This window comes from Apiospora hydei (genome assembly GCF_038363865.1).
Source record: "Apiospora hydei strain CBS 114990 chromosome Unknown utg000004l_segment0_segment0, whole genome shotgun sequence".
Taxonomy (NCBI): domain Eukaryota; kingdom Fungi; phylum Ascomycota; class Sordariomycetes; order Amphisphaeriales; family Apiosporaceae; genus Apiospora; species Apiospora hydei.
In genome coordinates this window covers 5,926,379-5,952,492 of record NW_027117363.1, presented here as the reverse complement: position 1 = coordinate 5,952,492, position 26,114 = coordinate 5,926,379, and the positions used below count along the sequence as shown (strand labels likewise).

The window sequence follows — 26,114 nt, the reverse complement described above, 5'->3', positions numbered from 1 at the left end:
AGCAACCGAAAGAGAGAAGGTCCATTAAGTTTTAAAGGGAAAGGACGCGCCAAGCTACGTGCTGGTCTCCACTTCTTTCGCGTTGCAGCAGCGCCGATGGCACCTGCACCTTTGCGAAGAACGCCTCGTTACCTGAAAGGGAGCTATCGAGCCAATTCCTCTCCCATATCTTTTTTCGGCAGGGAGGCACTTCGTCCTGCAGCCTTTCCCTTCTGTCATCCAACATCAACTCCTCCACCGTCGCACATCGTCATCTCGAACTTGCGCGATTATCGTCGCGTCATCCTTCAAGATGGCTGATAACGTCAAGATCGACGGAAAGCTCTTCCAAGAGCGCATCAACCATTTTGTTGGTGCCTGGAAGAATGACAAGCGCGCCGGCGACCAGCTCTTCTCGGGCGTCTCCTCCATTCTCATCATGATGGGAAAGGTCGATGATCCCGTCTTCCACAAGAACAATTCCATGCATGTACGTCTAAACTCCAATTCTGCGCCATCTCCAGCGCAACGACCCGAGCCGACCCCAAGCAAATACTGACGATGCCTGCGCTTTTAGTTCTGGCTCCTGGGCTACGAATTCCCCACGACCCTCATGCTGTTCACCATCGACTGCCTCTACATCATTACTACGTCCAAGAAAGGTATGGATTCTCCCATCAATGCCCAGGGCTTAGATTAACTCGTTGATTTTCCCCGCAGCCAAACACTTGGAACAACTGAAGGGCGGGCGCTACCCCATCGAGGTCCTAGTTCGAGGAAAGGACGCTGCTGAAAACGAGAAGCTTTTCGTCAAGATCGCCGACATCATTAACGAAGCTGGCAAGAAAATTGGCGTCATCACAAAAGACTCCTCCAAAGGACCCTTCGTCGACGAGTGGAAGAAGATTTTCGAGGAGAAATGCAAAGATGCCGAACCCACAGATATCTCGGCTGCCCTATCGGCAGCTGCCTTGGCGGTCAAAGATGAGTCAGAGCTGCGTGCCATGCGAGCCGCCTCCAAGGCCTGCGTGGCTCTGATGAACCCCTACTTCCTCGACCAGATGTCCGACATCCTTGACCAGGAAAAGAAGGTGAAGCACAGTGCATTGGCCAACAAGGTAGACGGCAAGCTGGACGATACCAAGTGGTGGAAGACGGTTGAGCTTCCCAACAAGCAAAAGCTGCCCTCCGACTTCGACCCAGCTAATCTCGACTGGGATCTTGGCCCCGCCGTACAAAGTGGCGGCAAGTATGATCTTAAGCTCATCGCCGAACCCAACGACGACCCTCTGCATGCCGGCATCATTATCGCTGGCATGGGCTTGCGATACAAGTCGTACAGTTCCGTCATTGCCCGGACATTCCTCGTAGACCCCAACAAAACACAAGAGAGCAACTACAAGCTTCTTTTTGCCATCCACAACCTAGTACTGAAGGAGGTTCGAGATGGCGTCAGCGCAAGCGATGTGTACAAGAAGGCCATTGGCATGGTGAAAGCAAAGAAGCCCGAGCTGGAGAAGCACTTCTTGAAGAACGTCGGTGCCGGCATTGGTCTGGAGAGCAAGGACGCCACGCTTGTTCTCAACGCCAAAAGCTCACGAACTCTGAAGGATGGCATGGCTCTCTGCATCACAACCGGTTTCACCGACATTGAAAACCCGCAGCCCCAGGACAAACAGAGCAAAACATACTCGTTGGTCATCACAGACACAATCCGTGTGACCAGCACCGAGGCTGTTGTGTTTACTGGCGACGCTCCTACCGAGCTCGATGCTACCTCGTTCTTCTTCAAGGACGAGGAAGACGAGAAACCAACCCCCAAGAAGGAGAAGAAGGACGGTCGGGTTGGTGCTGTTGCCACCAAGAACATCACCAACACCAGATTACGTTCGGAGCGCACAGCACAGGTGAACGAGGATCAAGAAAAGAGGCGCCATGAACACCAGAAGGAGCTGGCTAACAGGAAGCAAGAAGAAGGCTTGGTCCGGTTTGCCGAGTCCATTAATGACCAGAACGGCACCGAGGTCAAAAAGTTCAAGAAGTTCGAGTCCTACAAGCGAGACAACCAGTTTCCTTCCAAGGTCAAGAACTTGGAGATTGTCGTGGACCAGAAGAATGGTACCGTCATTCTACCGGTGATGGGCCGGCCGGTGCCTTTCCACATTCATACCATCAAGAATGCCAGCAAGAACGACGAGGGAGAGTGGTCTTTCCTTCGAATCAATTTCCTTTCGCCAGGTCAGGGAGTTGGCCGTAAGGATGATCAGCCTTTCGAAGACGCGACTGCTCAGTTTGTTAGAAGCTTGACCTTCCGTTCTTTGGATGGCGACCGCTACGAAGACATCGCAGCTCAAATCTCCAACATGAAGAAAGAGGCGACAAAGAAGGAGCAGGAGAAGAAGGACATGGAGGATGTTGTCGAGCAGGAGAAACTTGTCGAGATAAGGAGTAAGTCGGCCGTGGTCTCTCTGTAACCTGACATTCGCTAACATTCTCTAGATCGACGTCCTGCTGTGCTCGACAATGTGTTCATTCGTCCTGCAATGGAGGGCAAGCGTGTTCCCGGCAAGGTCGAGATTCACCAAAACGGTCTCCGATACCAGTCCCCTCTCAGTAGCCAGCAGAGGGTGGACGTGCTCTTCTCCAACATTCGCCATCTCTTTTCCAGCCCTGCCAGCATGAGTTGATTGTCATTATACACATTCACCTCAAGGATCCTATTCTCATTGGCGGCAAGAACAAGAAGACGAAGGACGTCCAATTCTATCGGGAGGCTACAGATATCCAGTTTGACGAGACTGGTAACCGCAAGAGAAAGTACCGGTATGGTGACGAGGACGAGTTCGAGCAGGAACAGGAAGAGCGCAGACGCCGGGCCGAGCTGGACAAGCTCTTCCAGAACTTTGCTAGCAAGATCGCCGACGCCGGTAAGAATGAGGGCTTCGAGCTCGACATGCCTCTGCGGGAACTCGGCTTCAACGGTGTGCCATTCCGCAGCAACGTCTACATTCAACCTACTACGGATTGCTTGATCCAAGTAACGGAGCCGCCGTTTATGGTGATTACCCTGGAAGACATCGAGGTCGCCCATCTGGAACGTGTGCAGTTTGGTCTCAAGAACTTTGATCTCGTGTTTGTGTTCAAGGACTTCACGAGAGCTCCCTTCCACGTCAACACGATTCCCGTGGAGTCGATCGAGGACGTCAAGGAATGGCTTGACAGTAGCGACATTGCTTTCACAGAAGGTCCTCTCAACCTCAACTGGCCCACTATCATGAAGACGGTCACTGCCGACACGCATCAGTTCTTTGTTGACGGTGGCTGGAAGTTCTTGGCCAACGACAGCGATGATGAGGACGCAGAGGAAGAGGATGAGGAGTCAGCCTTCGAGATGGACGACAGCGACCTGGATGAGGTCTCGGAGTCCGAGGAGGACTCGGACTTCGACAGCAACGCATCTGCCGAGGCTAGCGAAGAGGAGGATGATGATGACGAAGAGGAAGGTGAAGACTGGGACGAGCTCGAGAAGAAGGCGAAGCGCAAAGATCGCGAGAGTGGTCACGAGGAAGAGGAGAAGAGTCGAAGCAAGAAGCAGAAGCGCCGTTGAGGCCCAAGTCAAACAGATTCGTGTATGACTTGGGGCTCCGTTGACGAAAACGGGGTACTCAGTCAAGGTGCGACGCAATAGTCTACGATCATCTACGAAGAGCCAGTTTCTTCTATGCGATGCGGCGGCTTGGCAGCGAGCGGGCTGGCTTCATTAGGCTGGGAGTATGCGCAGTTGGTTGCGCAAAGGTCGAGACCCCCCTATATTGTGTGTATGATTTATTGGACCGATGGCAGAGACACGGAAGTCTCTAAGGACTTGACGAGTTGAGGCAGCGGACGGTTGCCAGCCTTGAGTTATGCGTCATGAGCACTTTGCGGTTGAGCAGTCTGGAATATTGACATGGCTTGGGGCCTAAGAAAAGGGCAATTGTAGTTCTACATTATTAATGATGAAAAAATAAAAGTGGCGTCCTGGTATTACGAAAGCATTTGTTAGCAGAGGCCATGTCTTGTGAGTTGGATGTATGTACATGATCAAGCTAGCATCTCAGGCCGTTAGGCGATGGCAGTTGAGACGAACTGTTGGTAGGAGGTAGCTGATTGATTGGAAGCGTGCCCATTGCCCAAAATCAGGGAAACAGGGAAACAGGGAAACTGGAGTTGGGCCCACTTCTACCCGGCATCCACTGATTTGATGTGAGTGACGGGGGTGGAGAAGTTGACGAACATTGGATGGGCATTGATTGATGCAAGGGCCGGGCAGCCTAAGACAGGTCTAGGAGAGGCCTAAAACAAGAAAAACCCAGGCGACGTCACATTGCATCACCTTCACCTTCTTCATCCTCCTCCCGCCGACGCTCCAATATCAGCAGGTCTTGCGGGGAGCCAGTACACTGTACCGCCCACGACCGACCCTTGGTTCGTGACTAATGAAATGTCCGGCGCCCTAGCCTGGGGCTTGGGATCTGGTGTCGAGCCAATCTCTGGCTAGTCGAGGCACGATGCACGGCTCGCTTCTCCATCGACGACAATCAATCACATCGCCCTTCTGGTCGTTTCGTGTCGCCCGTGCCGTTGAGCCGACTCTTGGCCAATCTCCCGAGATCCTTGACATGCGACATGCCGGCCTCTGCTCTGCTCTGCCCTGGGCTGGACTGGGCTGGCTGGGCTTATGGAAGGAACATGACGTAACGTGTCGATGTCGTGTCAACCCAGGCTAAGCAAGACTGGAATAAGACATGACATTGCTTTAGGCTTGCGCTCTGCTTTTGCGCTTTTGCGCATACCAATCCAGTCAAGCTCCCCTGTCACCCCAGCCGAATGCTTGTTTTCTTTTTCCTCTCGATCGGGTGACGGCACACACACACACACACACACACACAGAGCAGTCGTTCGCAAGATGTGCTGTGCTGGCTTGCTATGATGTCCTCATATCGACAGGGGTAAGGGTCTTGGTTCAATCAAGATGTGATGTGACTGCTTTCTTTCTATAAGTTGACAATGTTTTCCACCCCTTCTTCCTCTCCAGTCTCGACATCCAATCCAGTCAATCCAACCGACCAACCAACGAACTCTCTCATCCTTTCGTGTGGACTTACACATCGCATGTGTGCGTGTCCGTATATAAGAGCAGGGACTTCTACTTCCGGCCTATACCAACCACCAATAATACTCCTTGCCAACTAGGTATACCATATCCACATACCTACATCTCGAAACCCAGAGACAAGATGGCACGTCAAACCGGCTTCTTCCACCACATCGGGAGCTTCCTGCTTTTGGCCGCGACGGTCCTCTTGATTATCACCTGCATTACGGCACCCGTTGTTCACAACCTCTCCGTCCTCAAGGTTCGGGTCAACGACGCCAGCGAGCAAAACCGGGGATCCATCAACTTCGGCACCTTTGGTTACTGTGTAGACAACGTCGACTCGTGAGTAACTACCTTTTCGACAGCTTGCACTGATAATCCATGATTGCTAACCCTTCTTTTCTTCATCAGATCCGTCAATGGCTGCACCCGCTCTCACGTCGGCTACGACGCCGCCGCCCTTGTCCAGCGCGTACCCGGCAGCAGCATCGACCTGAGCGACGCCTCGGCCAAGACGGCCAACGCGCTGACCAGGGTCATGGTCCTGCACCCTGTCGCCTGCGGCCTGACCTTCATCGCCTTCCTGCTGGCCCTGGGCGCCGGCGTCATCGGCTCTTTCCTGGCGTCCATGGTGGCGCTTCTAGCCTTCCTCGTCACCGTGGTCGTCCTCGTCACCGACTTTGTTGGCTTGGCCTTGATCCGTAACGCCGTCAACAAGAGCGACCAAGCTACCGCCCGTTATGGTGCCGGCGCCTGGACCCTGCTTGCCAGCGCTGTCTGTCAATTGCTCGCCACCATCATCGTCTTCTTCACCTGCTGCAGCACCCGCCTTCACAAGAAGCGCAACCGAAACAGCACTGCCACCAAGGCCGAGCGCTACGACAGCCCGCCCCGTACTACCAGCACCCGCCGTCGCTGGTTCTAAGGTGTGCACATATGCATATCCTGTTTACCGGAAAACAACATCTTAGCAGTCCCTGTCAAAAAGCAACATCTCAATGCCTGACTTACGATAATCATGAAACCCACAAGTCTCCTATTCATTTGGAATTCCTAGCGGCGAACTATACCCTCACGAACACAAACACGATAGCACACAGAAAGAGAGAGAAAGAGAGCGAACAAGGTGGAAGAAGACCCAACACAGACACATTAACAGTGTACTGTAATGCTACTACGATACCCCGTTATTTTCTTGGACATGCGGCTCGCGCACCATATATGTATATGCATATTCCAATAAATCTTAATACCATCATGACTCTAATTGATTGCACGTGCTTTGGTCCTGTGATAATCGTGTTATGTATAACTCAATTCACCCTTCACCTCCTGAATATAACCCGTCAAAACCATTATGGTCTCCTCCGCTTCCATAATAAAAGCTATCATAATCTCTCTTGACGAGTATAGTCCGCCTGAGCCTCGGAGACTGGGGAATAGAACTCGGGCAGTAAAATATATCGTAGGGCGTTTGATCATACATGGGTGTCCGCGCATGGCGCCATCGGCTTCTAGTGCCCATCGCAACATATGAGAGGCACTGTTTGAGCATGGCCTGCTCTTACCAGACAAGTTCTGCCATGTTGGGCTACTCTGTAGGGTTGGGCCTAGTGGCGCTGGGGATAGCAACCGCAAGTTAAGAGGTAGTGTCGTAAGGTGTCGTAGGCCGCTCCTGGGTCAATGGTGCCGAATTTTGGCTCCATCCAGCACGCCATGTCGTAGAATTAATGCCTGACCTCGGCGGGCAAATATGCAGGGAGAAATTTGATTTGGGTTGTCTTCATCCCAGGCCTTTTCCTTGGCCGAAACCGGTTTCCCTCCCTCTTCTTCGTCCTGGCCGTATGAGTTCCAGCGCTGGCGGTACTGCCCTTGCCGCGACATGGCCGCGAGGCTGCGCATGACGGCGGGGGTCTTGGCGGCTATGTCCTTCTGGTGCAGTCGGTGCTGGATGAAGCTGGCGCCGTGGACGCCGACGCCCAGCAGCTCCCAGGCGGCGCGATCGTCGAAGCCCGTGGCGGTGCCGCGCCCGATGGCCATCTGCCGCCCCGTGTCCCAGTCCTTGAGGCTGGGCGCGAGCCGGCCCGGGGGCACGCTCTTGCGCAGGGCGGCCGAGATGAAGGTGTCCCGCAGCTCGGCCTGGTCCTGGTGGCCGTCGCCGCTGGCGAGGAACTGGTTGATGTTGAGGGGCCAGGGCCCGTGCAGCAGGCCCCGCCCCAGCATGCGCTGGTGGTTGAAGCCCTTGTTGGCGGGGAAGACGTGGATGACGAACTCCTTCTTCTGGACGGACAGGCTTTCGTCGGCGCCGGATTTCACCGCGGCGGCGGCGGCGGCGGCTGCATCACCCGACTCGAGGGCTTGTTGTTGCTGCTGCTGCTGTAGCTGTTCTGCTGCTAACTTCTCGGCCGCTTGCCTCTCGGCCGCCTCTTTCATCCGCTTCTCCTCCCTCTTCCGCCACCACAGGGGCCTCTTGGAAGGGTCCTTGGTCTTCTCGTTCTTCTTGAGGACCTGCACGACGACGGGCTCGGCGAGCGGGGCGGCGGCCGCGGCAGAAGGCGACGAAGAACCCGCAGCGCCCGGGGCAGCGGCGGCACTGCCCCAGGCGGCGGTGGCCTGGGCGGTGGCGCCGGCGCGGGCGGGGGCGGTGACCATGACGCGGCGGAAGGGCGAGTCGTCGACGAGGCAGGTGGCGGTGGCGGCGGTGGCGGCGACGGCGATGAAGGAGGAGTCGTCGTCGAGCTGGCGGAAGACCTCGATCTCGGGCCGCTGGCCCGTCATCAGCAGGCCCTTGAGGATGGCGCGGCGCTCGGCCAGGCTCCGGGGCGCGGGCGTGCACTTGACCAGGACGGTGCGGGAGCTCAGGGACTGCGGCAGCGTCTTGGCAAACGCCGAGGCGGCGGACGACGACATGGCGGTTTTTGCTGTGGTGGTTGTCGCTTGTGGTCCCGGCGTTTGCGTTCCGTGTTTGTTGCGTGAGATTCGGGTCTAATTTGCGCGCCCTGCCGGCCTTCTGGTTTGCGTTGTGCTGGTGGTACTGCGCAGCGAATGTTCAACTTCTGATCTTTTTTTTTTTTTTGGTAGCACGGCATGCATGAATGAATTCCGTCGACCGCGGCTGATTTTAGGCTACCTCTGTTAGCTCCTTAGCTTTTTAGCTCCTTAGCTCCCAAGTCCCCCAGTCCCCAGTCCCCAGTCCCCAGTCCCAAAGCTCCATTCCATGCCTGCCCGCTCTAATTGGTGGAGCGCCAGTGTATGTGTGTGTGTTTGGTACGGCATCAGCCACGACCAGGCACAGCATATTCATTATCTTCGTACTTCGTTTAAATACATTCTCACTACACAATACGCGGGACTCAACCTTGACTCGCCATCAAACATGTGTAAGGTTTCGAGAAGCCTGCCCATGTAGCGAGATGTGGCTGCTATACACAGTTTGGTTGGCGGGTGTACGTATAACCCACCCACACCACAAACAACTTTACTCTTCCTTCCGTACAACTCCATGCAATACACGTAGGCGGCACGTATGCGACAAAGTTTGCTCGTCACGTTAGACCAACCGCCGCCCTACACAGACCGGCAGACCATGCGAAATGTTCCCGGGCCCGTCATACCCTGCTGCGGCTGGCGGCAGTGGCATCGCGGTTCTTGTATAGACTCGTTCGTGCAGCAACTGTTAACGCTTCTGTTGTGCAACGTCGTCGGTCGTTTGTGGAATTAGGCAACTATTAAACTGACATTAGATACACCCGTAGACGAGAAGACAATGGAGAACACCTCGATCTGAAATATGACTAATACTCGTATTGGTATATGCGATTGTACTTATAGACGCTTATACGTATGAACCCAAACTTCGCAGTGAGAATTATCCCCGCCTCCGTCCAGTGTGCGAGCTTGTTTATGACTGTTTCTCTGGGATATCCTATCTGAGCTCCTCTTATTGAATGCCTTTCTATCCACGGCTACTATAAACCTGCTTCTATGTTTCCTCGGCCTCTCCGCCGTCTGCTGAAGCTGGTGGTCTTGTTCATCCCCGTCTTTGTGGCTTGCAATACGATCACACTTCTGATCCTCCAGAGAGGCATGGCGGGACTGAAGACCTCTACGACAGCAGCTCACGAGACCGAGACCAAAGGCCAGTTGCCGGTCTTGGGAGTTTCCCCTCATACCGATCGAGCCCTAGCTCACGAGAAACAACATCCCGAGCCAGGGGCAGCACCTCCATCACTGGAACCGGAAACACATCCAGCCACAGCCGGAGTATATGACACCGCTGAGGAGAAAGATCCCAAGCCAGAGACCACATTGACGGCCCCGGAACAGACCCATCAGGCCGGCGCCGGCGCCGGCGCCATCGTCACCGAAGTCCAAATCAATGTTGACGATACGCTACGCGAAACTCCGAAGGGGCCAGGTACTACAATGCAGCTCGTGGCTCTTTCCACCCAGCGAGTGTTCAATACCTCGACCACATAACGCAGCAATACACCCCAGCCCCAAGCCCGGACACATTCTGTTCATGATGGTTAGATGCGTTCACTTCTCTTCCACGACTATTCAAAATCTGTTCCACGAGTGAAAGACCGCGAGGAGGGAGAAAAAGGAGGAGAGGAAGGGGGAGGAGGGGGCCGGAAGTCGTCGTTCACCCAGCAGGTAAATTCGACAATACCACTGGGTGAAATCCAGATAGATACCATACCGCAGGTATTCTGGTAAGGGCGGGGGATAGTAGCTTGCATGGTGAGCTGGAATTCTCTGTGTTAGAGACAAAAGGTTGCGTCTTAGTAGATCTTCTCGCTCGGCCGTGGAATAAAAGAGGTTCGAGTAGTCGACGATATCATGGTACCTTTTCAACATGCATCTCCGAACTGCCTCTATGGTCATAGACCCTGATTTGTTTAGCAGAGCGGCCCACAGAAAGAAAAGGGCGCTGGCATGTGACCGTGAGTTGCATACTGCCATGCAAGTAGGCAATGTACATATGCGCCGTCTTGGCCTGAAGAGATGAATGAAGTCGATCATCAACCGCGACCAAGTCCCCACCGGCAACGCAACAGTATGGCGCGGCGGATCTGCACGGGAGCAGTCCCGCTAGGTTTTGCTCGCTCCAACACGGTGGGGTCGGTTTTTTTTTTCGCTACCGGACCTCACGCCGCAAGTGATGCTGCTGTCGTCCCAGGATTCCTGTTCACATATACCGGAATAGGCAATTGTGTCGAACGGTGTGGGTGTGGGTGTGGGTGGTCCAGCACAGCGGCAGAGCCATCTACAAGTACAACGGCCATTATGTACTTCTGCTGGTAGAACCTGTCAATGCTTGGCGAGTCAAGACACCCATGACTCATGTGCCTCCGAGATGGTTGTTGGCTCTCAGACTTTACTTTGACACGATGCGGTGAAGTGAGCCTGTGTCAGTGGCCGCCCACATGGACAACTGACTTCTCTTCTCTTCTCTTCTCTGCCCAAGTCCAAAGTCAGCCTAAGAACGAACCATCCAAGGCCCCCAAGGCTCTTCTGCCCCTCCTCCGTCCGGTGGGGGCGTTCCGGGCGGTCGGTGTGCAGTTCTCTGCCGATCACCGTTGGGAAAATGCAACTGCAACCCAAGTCCCGCATGCACGCATCATCCATCAAATCAAAGCAGAAACCTCGGTCATGTGGCTCTCTCTCTTGAGTCGGGGAACTCGCGACCGCAGCAGACGAGCTCGGTCCAAGAACTGATACATGCGTGGTAGCATGGGCTTCTCGGCCTGGTCGCCCATGACAAGCAAGGCCCTTCTCTTGCTCGGCCTGCCACGTGAACAGATCCAAAGCAGCAACATCGCGCATAATCTACACCATCAAGCAATTAGGAACAAGTACCAGTAGGTACAAAGTCTCAACAGGACAGTGGGCTTCCACATATGTAACGTACATACCATACCAATGTACATGTAGTTAGAGTGTCCCACTTGATCCGCCGCCAATGAAATCAGAACCCCAGGTTTTGGCAAAAGCGAATAATACCAAGGCCAAGGTGGTATTCCGAGCCGGCACGAGCTAACTACGAGCAGTAACCAGTGAGTGAGTGAGTGAGTGAGTGGTCTTGCTAGGAGGAAAGGGGGGGACGGGCGCCCCGTAGCCGTGCCAATTAATCGTAGGTTGGAGGTTAGGTGCCAGTGGTAATCGGTCCTGTACATGAACAACCCTACCAGCAAAGCGGGATCATGCCCGCTCTCAACCAATACTAATCTCGCGAGAAGCTGCGCATCGTCTGTTCTGTTTAGTCGCGGCTCTCGGCAGGGGTATACTACTCTTACTTCTATCATGATGTGTTCCTGTCAAATGGCAAGCCAACCAGAAGCGGTTCTTGCAGGCCTAGCTTTGCTTTGACAACGTAAGCGAAACAGTCGCATGGGAACAAAGACGGGATCACGCATCGCAGCAAGGCCCAAACGGGTCGCAATGCGAAATGCATTCCCACGTCTCAAGGCGGCTGGCAGTAGGCTCTCGGGGATATAAAAAGGAACAGTGGATGCGAAATAAAGAAAAGGCCCAGGTGTCTTATATGAAAACGGCCGATGAGGTATGTGTGGATGCGGGATGATCGGCAGCCGGCAGCCGACGAACGACCTAGATTTGGCATCCATGGCATTGCCTGGCCAGGATCAGGATAGGAGCCTGCTGTGACCTGTCCGCCCAGACAGACCAGGCCGGGGAGGCGAGGGTCAACACTCGGCGACTCGCATTCGTCGGCGTCAATCCCTTTGACGATTACCTACAGGTAGGTAGACCGCATGACAAACGGTTTCCTGTGCAAAAATAACCCTGGGTTGTTACCAGTGGGCGCACTACGTGTACCCAGGCTCCCAGGCACAGGCCCCCAGCTCCCAGGCCAGGGAGAAAGCACAGAGCCAGAGGGCCCCGACTGACCCTGTACCCGGGATGTTGGGACAAAGGAGTTTAGTCTCAGCCAGAAGTATCCATGTATCTCGCGACCTGGCTGGCCCGCGAGCCGCTTTGTCATCTCGAGCAGATGGCTTCCCTTGAGCGAAAGAGGCAACAGGTCCGTACGACGGAACTGGTGCGGAATTATCGACGGTATTGCTCGGTTACGAGACTATCGTGTTGCTTGGTGCCTGGGCTACTGCTGGTACATTCCTAGTTGCGACCGCCGCCCTGAGTACAGTACCATGTATTGCAGCATCCCGTCGGCTCAATGGGGAGCAGGTCAACCTGGCTCGGGTCTTGCTGTTCTCTGCATGACTGGGTAAGTAGGTAAGTTGCGAGACTATCGACACAAGCCAGCGACACGCTCTGGCTAAGCCTTCAGCCAAATGACAAGAGACCAAGCGCGCCATGCGTCCGGCGGGCTAAGTATCGACTAACTGGCTTAGCAGCGAGGACAGCATGAACGTAACGGAGGACAATAAGGGGGGACATTGACAGAATGGATGGATGCGAAGTGGGATTGATTGATGTACTGTAAGTACGGTACGGGTACTCGCAAACCACTGTGCCGACCCGACTGAGTGGTGCGGGGCTCGCTATAAAGGTGAGTGATGGTGGATTTGATGGCGGCTTTAGACGGCAAATGGGCGTACTTGATTGGCCCTGGGGGAAGAACAGCTGCCCTGGACGAACTCCGAAGTCCCCAGGAATAGGGCCCTTCAAGAAAAACCAACGAGAAAAAGAAGAAGAAAAAAGCGACTGATCAGAAACCCTACCGCAAAGGTTGGTTGCAGATGCTACGCAAGCCTACGACTTGACAAATGTCCAAAGAGGATCCCACATTATGGTGTTGATGGGTTACATACTGGGTATCACTCATTGTGCTTGTCTATCTGCCCGTCCGGTCTGTCGTGTCGGTTTCCCTCAACCTAGGTAACTTGCCTATCCTATCACGGCCCCGAGAGCGTCTAACAGGCCAACATGCAAGTGGATTCCCCGGAGCCTGTGCTACTTGGGCAACCATCTACTAAGCGAGGGCGAGGCGCCAAAGAAGGCGTGATTTGATTGCTTTCCATCGCGCACTAAAGCGTCGTTAGAACGTGTTTTCCATGAGGTGGCTTTTTGGCCGCTATTGGCACAACACCGCACCAGCTATGCACTTACCTACCTACTTACTTACCTACTGACATGTAGGTAAGTAGGTACATGTAGGTATCTGAGTGCTTGCTGTAACTTTGGACGTAACAGAAGCTGTGAACCCAATGCAACTACATGCCCATACTATACCTTGGAATCAAACCCATCTCTCCGGCTGTGAAAGTATATTCTTCGAGTCACGAACCTTCTTTCGATTCGGAAACACAGTACCTGAGAGGACTGCTGGTAAGTACATACACAAGATAGAGTACAATGTACATGGACTTACTGCGGGATCCAATAGGATGGATGAAGCTGTCCGTAGCGTCGGGTATGGTGATGAGGAGCATCTAGCCATTGGTGGCGGGCGCCTGCAGTGGTTTTTGGGGGGGCAGCCATTTCCCACTGGAGCATCAGCCAGTGCAAGCCCAGCCTTATGGATGACATTGAACCCAACTGGACCCAAGAGCTTGGTTCACGCTGGGACACGGAACCAACAAGCTTTTACTCAGGTGTCTAGCGATTCTTCAATAACGTTTCGCTAGTCAGGCTGTATCATGGGTCGTCTGGAGAGCTACCGACACCGTCTCGGGGTACGCACCTCGATGCACGCATACAAACACATCCATGCCCATCGATGTCTGTATGTATGTATGTATGTGATGTGATGTGATGTAGGTATGAGCAGGTAAAAGAACCCATTGAGTGATAGATCGGGATACATGTACATAGATTGTGTAGGTAGACACTGGATCTGCCGTAAGCGAAAACGACAGTGACTTGATAACTTTGACGGGACAGGATAGGGTGGGTGCTGTGTGGAATTATGGACCAGTGGGTCAGTGGGCCAGTAGACCACCCACAGTGGGACGTTCTGGAAAGTGAGCCCGGCGAGTGAGCCCGCCCAACGAGCCAGTGAAGCAAGCCCCCGCACCCTCCCCCAGTCTGTCTGCCAGTGAAGAGCCCAGAGCCCAGAGCACAGCGAGCAGCCGCAGCGCTGGAAGTACTGACTTAGGGTACTGTAGCAGGCAGGCATGTACCTACCACTCACCCACCTGCTGGGCTGCCGTACCCCCCCAAAAACCTCCAGCACCATGCTCATTCTCTGCATTAGCGCAGAGCTCTTCCCAGAACGCTGGTTTAAGTGCGGTTTTGTGCCACCTCTTAATTCCCGGCGACTCCCCCATCCCATCCCCATCCCAGACATTCGGGTTGGCTCTCGTTACATACCACCTTCCAACCTTTTCTCGCATGTTGCCCTGCTGCTGCTGCTCTGCTCTCTGCCAACGTCCTGCGGCCCCCAGAGAACAACAGCCCGACATGTTCGACGAGAACTTCACCTTCGACCAGAAGGGGGTGGCCGACACTAGCCGGCGCGACGCTGTCGAGCCCGAATCCGCTATGTCCCCCAAAGAAGTCCACGCAGACTTGCCGCCGCCGCCACCCTCCTTAGAAGCCGCAAAGACACCACAAAGCGCTGCTGCCACCAGCAAAGAAGCGGCCACGACTCCCGCCGAGTCGGACACCATCGACAGTCTGGCCCGCCAACTGGGGCGACAAACATTATTGCAAGAGGATCCTCAGTACCAATGGCGCCGCTCCCAGCAACCGTTTGTGTATGAGCCGGGTCCGTTCTACGACCAAAGGATAGTCCCACGTTCCTCGAGTCCAGCGCGGCCACCGCAATGCCAATCAGCCCAATACCTCCCGCCGCGGCCGGTGCCCCTTCAGCAGCAAGGCAATCAACCACCTTTGCCGACACCGTCGTCGATGGACATAAATCAACTATATAATTCTTCTTCTTCTTCTTCTTCCTCTTTTACCACCACCACCACCGCCACTACGACTACGACTACTACTACTTCTCCTTCAAGTTTCGGGCAACAATTTGAACCACCATCAATACAGCAACTGCACTTTACGGGCATGCGACCGACTGCCAATCAATGTAATAATACTACAAGGGCGATTCGAGAAAGCCTGATCGAAACCATGATCGCCAACAACTACCAGTGCAACGTGCAGACATCGGAGCCTGCGACCCCGGTGTCTGCATCGCTGCCATCGTTTTTCCCGCCGGGGGTTCCTGCTCTTCGTCGTCCTCGGGCACGACCAACCTCGACGGCGACACACTAATGACGGATCGAAACCGTTCAATTCAAGTGGATCAAGATTGGGGGGATGACGAGCCTATGGTTCGCCTGTTGAGCTACCGCCGAGCCGGTGCCATGACGCGGGTGCAGAAACTGGGTCTCAGTTTCCGCAGCGCCCAGCACACGGCGCTGCAATGCGCCAACCTAAAACCCAACAAGACGAGGATGCGGAGGAGGGACAGGAAACCCTCCAAAGCGCAGCCTACGCCTACGCCTATGCCTATGCCTACGCCCGCGACTATGCCTGCACCCCCCGGCGGTGGGCGCATCTACGACGTAAAGTCCTCTTCTTTTCGACGGCCACGGCCTTATGTTTTGCTTTGCTCGGGTTTTGTGGCCGCCTTTGTGCGTCTGTGTCTCTGTTTTCTTTTGGCGTATTAGAGCTTATATATACCCCATGGGCCGGAGTTTTTGGTGTTTTGGTTTGCACCACAAGCCTTTGAGGAGCCGGCGTGCCTTATTTCGAGGACCAGCTTGGGTGCGACGATATAGCACATGGATGCATACGGAAAGGAGTTTTTATTTTGGGAGGAAGCGAATCCGGATTTCTGCATTGGAGGTAACGATCTGGCTGAACAGGCTGGTCGTCTTGTTTTTCATGTGGTGTCCCGCGCGAGACGCCATGACGGGTTTACGCAGAAATGCGATGCGTCGACTACAGCGGCCTTCCACGATGTGAGCCATTTGCGCAAAAGTCGGGTCGGGGAAAGGAACATTGGGCTTGGATCCTCGCCAACTTATACACTAAAACATTCGAAGGGGTCCGGATCGGCATGTCTATACTATTGATGCCAGGGCTTGCTTCCTACCGGGTCTCGAGCCGCTATAATTGGCACAGCCGCCGGTGCTATACTTAGGAACATACATGGCCAGCTAAGCCAGGCAGGCTTTGGTGATTACTGATCTGCCATCGTGGGAGCGAACCGTTGTTCTGCGCCTGTTGGCATCAGCTCCACGCCAACTAGACAATTGAATGTCGAATGAAAGAAATGTCTGATGTCACGCTTTTTGTTTGATGTGTACTTCGTTGGCGGGGCCGCTCCTCCTGGACCTTTGCGTATTCTGAGCCTGTGGTTTGATGATCGTGGGTCACGTATCTTTACTCGGCGATCGAAACGACCAAGTACAAGCATCCGTGCCATGGGAAGTATTGTATTGTTCACCATCCCTAGTCTCGCGTTGTCTTTGTCGTCCGTCATGTCTGAGTGCTCGAGTCTGTCGCACATCCTTTGTTGCTCGAACGCCTCGAAGAACCCCCCTTCTTTCTTCGTCAGACTCGTAGCATGAGCCGTGGTTCCATTTTCGGCTTCTCGAAAGGTGAGGCTCTGGCAACCCCGACCGACTGACTGAGCAGAGGCTAGATGTTTGGCCTGGTTGAATGCTGTCTTCGCTTACTTCTGCTAATAGAAAACTAGAGAATGGGCTGGCTTGCCCTTGATACCGACCCTTCGTAGCCACGGCAGGGTACCTTGCATACCTAACCCAGGCACAGGATATTCTGGGTTAATGCTTCGTCTCAGGTCGCAAGTCGCAGGCAAATTAGCTTCGAACGGGTTATTCTTGGGGGCCAAAATCGCCCCGTATCATCTCGCGAGATGCTCGCATTCCAGTCGGCCGGCCCTTTGTCCGGACGGCCTTGCGTTCTCGTCGCCCCCCCGCACGTCCAATCCAGGCGTCCTGCCACTTACTCCTCGGGACGCAGTTGGGAATGGTTCTTTCTTTGAACATGGTTCTTTGTTCCTCCCCCAGTCTAGGCGCTCGTCTCAAGATGGCACTCCCTGGTGGCTCTACTCGGCAGAAGCCGATGGTGCGTCGACTCGACGTAGGGGGAGGCGGCCCAGCTTTAAAAGGGCAGGAATGGAATCTTCAAAGTTCACGTCGCTTGCTCCTCCACCTCGCATTCCTTGTGTACGCATTGCACGGCGGGTTTATTATGCCACAGCTGAGCAAGTCAGACAGAAGCTAACTTCGATCAGCCTCGGCCTGGCCCTCTTACACGTTCACTCACTCGCTCCCGCTCCCTTCTTCATACCTGCTGTTGCTGTGGCAGGACTTCGCATGTTTTGTTTACTTACATATCAGGCACAGAGACCAGTCTGCGTCCCGGCTTGTGACTTTATTATTTTTGTTTCGTAGCCGACGACGGGCCAGTGTGCCTCCATCTCCTTCGTGTCGCCGCCGCCATACAGAACTCTACCACTGAATATATTCGTTTCGAAACCGTTTCCAAAATGGCCTTCACCGCGGCCCAGTTTCCCGTGGACAAAGACCAGAGCTCGTTCTGGCAGAGCAATGAGGGGGAGTTGGGCGTGGCAAACGATCACTTCTTTGACCAGTTTGTTACCTTTGAGGCAGGCGAACCAACGGCAAGCTTCGACTGCGAGTTCCTCGAGGATCCCCCAGCCCTTCCCTTCTGCTTGATTCCCTCGACGATTGCTTGACAAACTCGAGCAATGACCACGGCTCGTCCTATGGTGGCACATCTTCGGAAGAGAACAGGGCCAAAACGGCCGCAGCACGCCACATCTCGTCTGCCCTGCCCAACAACAACTCGGCGTCGGCCGTGACTACCGGCTCGGGGGATCCCGTGACAGGAGGCGGTTCCATATCCGACTCTGAGCTCCTACGTCTCGAGGGGATCTCGCTGCGCTCCTCGCCTGGCAGGGCACTTGCTACAGCGCCTTCGAGTCCCTCGCAGCTGCCAGCATCGTCGCTGAGCCCGAGGAAACACAATCGCCTGGTCGACTCGGTCTACGCTACCTATAGAAGAGTGGCCCGCCGTCCCAAGCGGCACATCATGCACGCAGAAAACGACGTGTTCGATATAAACGGGGACGAAGCTGATATCCTCCGAGAGCTCCAGAACTCACGAAGCTCGGCGGCCCAGCATCCAGGAGCTACATTCGAGCCGATTGATAACAACGGGCTGCCCCTGTCGCCTCCTCTAACGGGCAAAATACCTCATCCGGGTTACCAGTCGAGATCCAAATCGGGGTTTGTCAGTGGCTCACTGGAAGATCCTTTCACAGACGTCCTTTTCATCTCTCCACCAGCAGCTCACCAGATAGATGGTCAGCACACCCCCTTGCCTACTCCTGGTTTGAATGACGACTTTTTCTGCTTGGACTCGTCCCAGCTCGTCGACCACTTCCAGACGAGCGCCCGCCTGCCCAAGCAACGGAGTACGAGCTCGGCAGAGTGGCCCATGCAAGCCTCGGTATCCGATAATTCCCAGCTGTGGTCCGCGGGGTCCTATGTCCCTGACAGCGGCAGCCTGCAGAGCTCCGAGTGGTGGGAGAGCGCTCCCGGCAACAGTGCCTCCAGCCAGAATACTCCTTCACAAAACAAGGCCCGGAACGCCTCCGTAAACCTAACCGTGCACAACCAACAGGCGGAGCTCCCCCTACGAGTACACGTCTGACCTCTCGGGCCTCATGATTCATATGCCGCAGCCTCGCCAACCACAGGCTGCCGTCCTCACCGCCCACATTCCTGGCCAGATTTCGACGCCACAGCGTCACAGTCGCCACCAACACCAGCATTATCACCACAGCAACACCGACCACCGCCACCGGCGGCCTGTGCCCCGCGCCCCGTCCTCCGGCGCCCGCCATCGCCAACACCTACCTGCGCACGGCTTCATGACGTCGCCTCGAAAACCCTCCACCCTGCACCACAGCCCCTCGCGGCCGATCCTCATCCACCGCGAGGAGTCGACCTCGCCGACGCCGACGCCCACGGCGCCCCGCCACCGCTCCTCGTCCATGTCGGTGCGCAAGCAGCGATCGTGGTCGCGGCGCGAGCCGCGGACGCCCAACCCGCACCAACACCACAGCTTCTCCGCCGGTAGTGGCGGCGGCGGCTACAACACGCCTACCACGTCGGCGGCCACGACCCCCATGTCGAGCAGCTTCAGCGGCGGCGGCGGCGGGGTGGACTTTGTCAATTTCACCCCGAGCGACAAGAACGTCTTGATGACGGGCGTGGCCCCGAGCGGGTCGTCCAAGACCAAAGCCCGCCGCGAGAAAGAGGCCGTCGATCGCCGGCGCAAGCTGAGCGAGGCCGCGGTCAAGGCGGTGCAGGCCGCGGGCGGGGACCTGGACAGGCTTCTGGCCGAGGGGTTCACGCTGTGAGGATCGACCAGAGAGAAATGGCAATGGTTAGCTCTGTGCATTGGTGGCGGCTAGGACGCCCTTCTTATTATTTTTACCAGCAGAGGGGGAGGCTGGAACGCAAGGGAGCATGCAGCAACGTTCGTGTTGGAATTGCCAACGCCCCTTCGCGCGCGACTCCTTACGGGGGTTTGGTACGTTCCGAGACTACTGGTCAAGGGATGCCATTTCGATGATCAGCTATGCGCCTGTGGCGGGTTTTCATTTCCCCTTTGGCGCTACTTTGTTTCACTTTGTGTACCGACCACCTTCTTCTCCCTTTTCTCTCTTCTGTCTTCTCTTTTCTCTCTCGAAATAGGCTATGTACGAGTATTGGGCTCATGTGCTCACAGTCGGGGGTACCGGTCTTTCCCTTCTCTTTGTTCGTGGCTTTTGAGCATTTACGTTGGGAGATGTTGATTCGTTTCCATCGAAGGAGTTTACCGGGGACAATGATAGCGTTCTCTGTACTACAGGCGGGGTGATGGATGATGACTTGCATGTACGGACGGTCGGTGTTGAGGTGATGATGATAGCTCTCGTGGGATTTCGAGCTCAGGGGTCCATAAGTCTGTCTGTCTGTCTAGGTTTCAAAACAATAATACAGGAAGCTTCTTGCTGCACCATAGCCCGCTTCCTTACTTTTTGTGTCCGGAGGTGTGCGGCAAAACGCGTTTCTTTTCTTTTTTTTTGTATTACTGTAGATGATGGGATATGGGTAACGAAGGTCGGCGCTGGCGTTACTCGTCATAAAGAGAATACATAAATCAGGGATTCCATCGTACGACGACCTCTAATAAGATTAACATTATTTGCTGTTTCTATATGGTACCATCGATACTCGGCTTCCCCTGTCCTCCCTCCTTTGATGCGTGCGTATTCATATGCGTCCATATCACCAACGAATGAACGCCGTTGTAGACTGAATTCACAAATTGCACTCTTCCTCCGAACCATTCCTCCCATTTAAGCGGCGATCTCAAGGGTACCCTCAAGCTTGATATCTCTGCTGCTGGCTCCTACTGCGATCTTGTAAGAGCCGGCCTGCAAGCGCCACTGCTGCGCCTTGACGTCCCACACGCTCAGGTCTCGGCGCGTTAGCGGGAAGGTGACCGTGCTCATCTTGCCCGGCTCAACGGGGACCTTCTCGAACCCGCGCAGCTGGCGCACGGGGGTCACGAACTCGTCGTTGCTGGGGATGCCGACGTACAGCTGCGCGACCTCGGCGGCGGCGACGCCGCCCGTGTTGGACACGGTGCAGGTGACGTGGGCCATGACGTCCCAGAGGGCCGGATGCCCGCCCTGGATGACGGGGACGGCCGGGTCCGGGATCGGTCTCGTGTCGGTCTTCTCCTCCGACTGGACGGCCAGGTCCTTGTACTCGAACGTCGTGTAGCTGAGACCGTGCCCGAAGGCGTACAGGGGCTCGACGCCGTCGCGGTCGAAGGCGCGGTAGTCGATGTACAGGCCCTCGGTGAAGTCCTGCTGCGGGAAGGCGTCGAACGTCACGGTCCCGTTGAGCAGGTGGCCGTAGTCGGATTCCTGCTTGGCGATGGTGAAGGGCAGCTTGCCGCTGGGCGCCACGTCGCCCCATAGCACGTCTACGATGCTGTGGCCGCTCTCCTGACCTGGTAGGCCGGCGTAGAGCACGGCGGTCACGTTGGGGTGATCGATCCAGGCGTCGACGGTGCGGATGCCTGTGGATTATCACTCGCTGGTTAATTGCAGATCGCGGTGACTACGTCTGACTTGGGAATTAAGGGACAGACGTTGGTGAATGGAAGGGTCAACTTACCAGTGGAATGGATCACAACAATGGTGTTGGTGCAGTTGGCCGCCGTGTTCTTGACGAGCCGGTCGCTGAACTCGTCAGTCAAGCTGGTGCGATCAAAGCTCTCCGACGCGTAGGCGTTGATGAAGACCAGGCAGGCGTCGGCGTTGACGTAGGGCGTCGGGTTGATGCTCTCAAAGTCCCAGCGGATGATGCCGCGGTCCTTGACGACGCGGTCCCGGATGGCGTCAAAGGGCGAAACGACATAGGCAGGCGCGCTGGAGCCGCTGCCGCCGCCCGTGACGAGCGTGCCCTTGAGCGTCTCCCAGCCGAAGTTGACCTCGTAGCCGCCGCCGTAGCGCGACGGGTTCTGCCAGGGGCTGGCGGCGACCTGGGCGTCGTAGCCGACGACGTAGACGAAGGTGGGTTTCTTCAGCGGCAAGGCGTTGTTCACGTTCTTGACCAGGACTGTCCCCGCCGCGCCGATCTTGCGGATGAGGGCGCCGTGGTCCGCTTGCACGTCGATGGGCTCGTGCTTCTGCAGGTTGCTGTACACGCCCGGCGACGGGAACGAGCCGTTGTCTTGGTTCGTAGTACCAGGCCGCGAGGATGCGGGTCGCCATGTCGGTGGCCCGCTCCGTGCTCACGGAGCCGTTGTTCACGGCGTTGGTGAGATTCTGCCCTACAGGTTGGTTTCCGTTAGTTCATTCGTTCTACCAATTCCGGATGCGGAACTTGCAGTGGGAAGGGTTGTGGAAGGACAGAGACTTACCCCAGTATCCGGCGTCGGGCATCACGATGTCCAGGCCGGCATTGGCGGATGCAACTCCTGAATGCTGGGCGCCCCAGTCACTGAGCACGAAGCCTTCGAATCCGAGTTCCGTCTTGAGAATGCCGTTCAGCATCTTACTGTTCTGACAACCGTAGCTGTTGTTGACGCGCTGGTACGAGCACATGACGCTCACGGCGCCCTCTTTCAGGCCGTCCATGAAGGGGAAGACGTAGAGCTCGTGCAGAGTCCTGTCGTCGACGTTGGAGCTGAGGGACTCGCCGAGGCTGCCGGGGTTGCGGCGCCACTCCTGCTCGTTGAGGAGCCAGTGCTTGGGGTTGGCCATGACACCCGCGTCCTGCATGCCGCGGACGACGTTGCCCATGCCCGCGCCGGCCAGATAGGGGTCGTTGGACAGGCCCTCCCAGTTGCGGCCGCCGCGGACGACGCGACCCAACGGTCCGGCGACGGGGCCCAGCGCCACGTTGATGCCCTTGCCGCGGTACTCGTCGCCGAGCGCCCGGCCGTAGTCGTACATGAGGTCGCGGTCCCAGGTGGCGGCGACGTGGATGCCCGCAGGGAAGGCCGAGACGAACTCGTTACCGCGGATGCCGTCGGGGGCGTCCGAGAAGCACAGCGCGGGGACGCCGAGGCGCGCGATGGAGCCCGTGTTGCCGACGCACTGGCCGACGAAGCCGCGGGTCAGGTTGAGCTTCTCCTCGAGCGTCGCCTGCGCGACAATGGCCTGGGCGCGGGCGTAGGCATCGGTCCACCGGGCACTGCTGCCGCCGGAGCCCTTGGCTGGATGGAGCACATTGTCAGCACCCTCTTATCTTTATCTTCTTGGGCTCAAAGGGCTGGGTAGATAGATGGGTAGACGACCGTCTAGAAGAAACTTACGAGATGGGTAGACGGGAGGAGACAGGCCATACAACGGGACTTCCGACTCATTGGTATAGCCTTGACCCAGCACGATGGTGCTCTGTCCCAGGAGGGCGCAGAGAGCAGTGGTGAGCGACTTCATGTTTGAACGCTTCGACTGCGGAAGGACGCGGTGAGGAAGCAAAGAAAGAACCGCGACACCGGGTGTCTTCTCATGCTTCTATTTATACACTGCTGTCCGGAGTATGATACCTACTTGCATATACCCCCATCCTCGGCAGCGTGACCCTCGGCCTGCTGACTCGTGCGTTGGAATCGGTCCTTCATTGCCTGCTCGCATGCATTGGCCTGACCGAACATGCCATTGTCGGGGTGTAGCCCGGTGGTCTACGGTGAGGGACCCGGCTGCGAGGCAGGCAGATGGGGAAGGAAAATGGAGTCGTGGGTGCCCGTTGCGGTATAGAGGATGACGGAATGAACCTCGTGTGGAGTAAACCATGGGGATATTGGGGGAAGCGGGGACTTGTCGTGTGGTGCTGGGTGCTGGGTGGTGTGAATTCGGGGTAGAATGGATGTCGACGGCTTGGCGATGTGGGAACTACAGCAACAAACACCCTTCCACCGGCAATTCTCAGGCTCAATTCCCCAGGAAACCGGAAACCATGACTCTCCACGCTCTCCCCATCAGCAGCAACCGTTGCCCGAGGACAGGGATATAGCTCCAACAGGTGAGATTGCTTGAGGTAAATAAGTCCAAGTATGGTCAGTAAAAAGAAAAGTGGCTGCGTCACATGGGTTACTCTCCGGATCGGAGCGAATGCTCAAAAACACTGACCGACATCAACAGGGATGAATCTATACCCGACGGACAAAGAACAAACACACTGGACTCGAGCTAGACCTCAATGACAATCTTGCCCATGCCACGACTGACACAGCTCAGCATCGAGTCCTTCTTCTCGTCCTCCATCAAAGCCGTCCCACGATGCTCGACCTTTCCACCTTTCAAGCCGACCTTGCAGGTGCCGCAGTTCCCGACCTCGCAGCTCGAGGCTATATCGTCGAAGTTCTTCTTGAGCACCTCCAGTAATGTCTCTTCCTCGCCCACCTGCAACTTCTTGCCCCCGCGATTGGCTACTTCGACCTCGAACGGGTCGCCCGTGGTATCGGCAGCGAATGCCTCAAAGTGAATGTCGGCCTCGGTGAGGCCTGCCTCCTTGCTCACGCGCAGGGCTTCGTCCATCATGCGGCGAGGACCGCAGACATACACGTAGGAGTTCCACCCCAAGTTTCCGAGAATGGCAGGGACATCCATCCGCTGGCCCTTCGACGCATCGTAAAGCTTAGCCGAGTCGCCCAGCAGATCGAGGGTCTCGCGGAAAGGTATGTCGGACTCGGAGCGCACGGCATAGTGCAGAACAGTCTGCCAGTGGATCTGGCGATACGTATCCATCATCGCCAAGAATGCCGTGATGCCGATGCCACCGGCTATGAAAACATGTTGGCTTGCCGAGCCTTTTGGTTGCACGTCCGAAGTGATTCTTCCGACCTGGACTACGTCGCCTTCCGTAGTGCTGTGCATGAACTTTGATCCGCCTCGGGATGCTTCTTCGAGCGCAATGCCGAGCTCGAAGCGGTTCGGATTTCCGGAGACGACGGAGTAGCTCCGTATCAAGCCATTGGGAAGCTTCAGGCGCGCGTGGGACCCCAGCCGTGAGTCTTCGGCCTCGGGGTCCTTCTCAACAGCTTCCAGTGTAAAGGAGGCGATTCTGTCCGTCTGCCGCCTCTTCTCCGCGATCTTGTAATCTCTCCATTTCTCGGCCGGGCCCGGGTCTGCTCCCGCCGCCGCCTTCTTCTCTCTGGCCTTCTGCTTGGCCACTCGGTTCTGGAAATTGCCACGGCTCTCCATGCCCATGTCCTCGACACCTGCCAGCTCCTCGTTCATGGCATGGTCGTCCTGCTTCCGGTGCAAGTATTCCTGCACCCGTTCAACGGTCCACTTGGGCCACCGGCGCTCCACCAGGCGGATCTCGTCGCCTGCAGCTACCGTGCCCTCTTTGAGGACCCTGTAGTACCAACCCGTGCGTGAAGTAGAATAGACCTTGGGAGCGAAGTTCTTGAGCTGAAACCTGTGGTTGAGTTTGAAGCTGCGTTCACATTGTCAAGGTCAATCGCTGCTCATCCCGCTTCTGCTCCGTAAGCTGGGCCACTCACCATGGCTGGCGTGGCAGGCTGACCTGGAGGAGAGGGCCGACGCCAGGCTCTCCTACTTGGATGATGTCTCCCACACAGACGTTGCGCTCGTTCATGTACCTCGTGACAAAATTCTCCCCGAAGCCACCAGGCTGAAAACGCGATGCAGCCTCGGGGTATTCGGCTTGCCAGTCAGGATAGTGGGAGCTGCAATCTAATGATGGGGTTAGTGACGGGTGAGATAGTAGGGGGCGAGGTAACCTTAGAGGAAAGCAGAAAAGGGAGGAGGCGGGGTTTGTTGCCTACAGCCCAAAATGGCCTTGTCCGGCCCGCCGTGGAAGACCAGATCGTGCTCGTCGTCGTCAAGCCCGATCATCGACACCGGGACGCGGCCTTGGCGGACGAGCTTGTCAATTCCGGACAGGACGGAGAGGCCCGGCATGGTCTTCATCTTGCTTGACCGGACCTCGAGGATGACATCCTTCTCAAAGGGGGCGTAGAGATCAATATCTGCGGCGGGCGCCATGATTTGACGACTCGATGTGCTATCACCTGCAGACTACTGGGGGAAAGAGAGTTGCGTGGCATCGTAGACGGCGACCGGAAGCTCTTATAAAGTCTACCTTGGCGCGATGCACTTCCGACCGATATTGCGATTGGTTGCGGCCGCAAGAGTGGACTCGTGCTTGTGCTTACTCAAGTCACTACGTTCAATTAGATTCATTACTTTACTTACACCCGGCTACGGCATACCAATGTTGCCTTCCAGTTTCCTCTGCTTGGGGAGAGCGCAAGATGAAGTCGTAAAACCTGTGATTAAGTATGTAGTCTGAACCACTGACAGGACGCTGAAGGTTTGATAGGTGTAAGGCGAAGGGGACAAGGGACTGTCGTATTCATGCGGAAGGTGGTACATTGTTAGCTGGTCTTGCTGGTCTTACTTCTGTTACCTACCTAACTGAGGTCAGCTAAAGTGATGGAAGTACGAATCAGGTGGGGCTGTGCCAGT

The 26,114-nt window shown here is 55.9% G+C and overlaps 8 protein-coding genes across 8 annotated transcripts; 5 read left to right on the top strand and 3 right to left on the bottom strand.

Moving 5' to 3' along the window:
• Positions 1 to 292: 292 nt before the first annotated feature.
• On the top strand, positions 293 to 3,586 carry PG997_004395 (SPT16-domain-containing protein; the record flags this gene model as incomplete). The annotated part of the gene is made up of 5 exons (XM_066808710.1): positions 293 to 469; positions 557 to 641; positions 700 to 2,427; positions 2,479 to 2,606; positions 2,693 to 3,586. 5 exons carry the CDS (start codon positions 293 to 295, stop codon positions 3,584 to 3,586), a joined length of 3,012 nt encoding a protein of 1,003 aa, XP_066672328.1.
• Positions 3,587 to 5,258: 1,672 nt separating this feature from the next.
• Positions 5,259 to 6,044, top strand: PG997_004394 (uncharacterized protein; the record flags this gene model as incomplete). Its single annotated transcript, XM_066808709.1, has 2 exons — positions 5,259 to 5,461; positions 5,531 to 6,044. 2 exons carry the CDS (start codon positions 5,259 to 5,261, stop codon positions 6,042 to 6,044), a joined length of 717 nt encoding a protein of 238 aa, XP_066672327.1.
• A 755-nt stretch (positions 6,045 to 6,799) lies between these two features.
• On the bottom strand, positions 6,800 to 8,029 carry PG997_004393 (uncharacterized protein; the record flags this gene model as incomplete). The annotated part of the gene is made up of 1 exon (XM_066808708.1): positions 6,800 to 8,029. The coding sequence occupies one exon, from the start codon at positions 8,027 to 8,029 to the stop codon at positions 6,800 to 6,802; it is 1,230 nt and encodes a 409-aa protein (XP_066672326.1).
• Positions 8,030 to 9,103: 1,074 nt separating this feature from the next.
• PG997_004392 (uncharacterized protein) lies at positions 9,104 to 9,598 on the top strand (the record flags this gene model as incomplete). The annotated part of the gene is made up of 1 exon (XM_066808707.1): positions 9,104 to 9,598. The coding sequence occupies one exon, from the start codon at positions 9,104 to 9,106 to the stop codon at positions 9,596 to 9,598; it is 495 nt and encodes a 164-aa protein (XP_066672325.1).
• A 4,908-nt stretch (positions 9,599 to 14,506) lies between these two features.
• PG997_004391 (uncharacterized protein) lies at positions 14,507 to 15,720 on the top strand (the record flags this gene model as incomplete). The annotated part of the gene is made up of 3 exons (XM_066808706.1): positions 14,507 to 14,796; positions 14,838 to 14,949; positions 15,151 to 15,720. 3 exons carry the CDS (start codon positions 14,507 to 14,509, stop codon positions 15,718 to 15,720), a joined length of 972 nt encoding a protein of 323 aa, XP_066672324.1.
• Positions 15,721 to 17,570: 1,850 nt separating this feature from the next.
• On the top strand, positions 17,571 to 19,472 carry PG997_004390 (uncharacterized protein; the record flags this gene model as incomplete). Its single annotated transcript, XM_066808705.1, has 3 exons — positions 17,571 to 17,641; positions 17,695 to 18,754; positions 18,807 to 19,472. The coding sequence occupies 3 exons, from the start codon at positions 17,571 to 17,573 to the stop codon at positions 19,470 to 19,472; spliced, it is 1,797 nt and encodes a 598-aa protein (XP_066672323.1).
• A 984-nt stretch (positions 19,473 to 20,456) lies between these two features.
• Positions 20,457 to 23,054, bottom strand: PG997_004389 (glycosyl hydrolase family 3 N terminal domain-containing protein; the record flags this gene model as incomplete). The annotated part of the gene is made up of 5 exons (XM_066808704.1): positions 20,457 to 21,187; positions 21,286 to 21,809; positions 21,859 to 21,943; positions 22,034 to 22,831; positions 22,931 to 23,054. 5 exons carry the CDS (start codon positions 23,052 to 23,054, stop codon positions 20,457 to 20,459), a joined length of 2,262 nt encoding a protein of 753 aa, XP_066672322.1.
• A 753-nt stretch (positions 23,055 to 23,807) lies between these two features.
• PG997_004388 (Ribosomal RNA-processing protein 7) lies at positions 23,808 to 25,631 on the bottom strand (the record flags this gene model as incomplete). Its single annotated transcript, XM_066808703.1, has 3 exons — positions 23,808 to 25,059; positions 25,127 to 25,319; positions 25,412 to 25,631. 3 exons carry the CDS (start codon positions 25,629 to 25,631, stop codon positions 23,808 to 23,810), a joined length of 1,665 nt encoding a protein of 554 aa, XP_066672321.1.
• Positions 25,632 to 26,114: the final 483 nt, after the last annotated feature.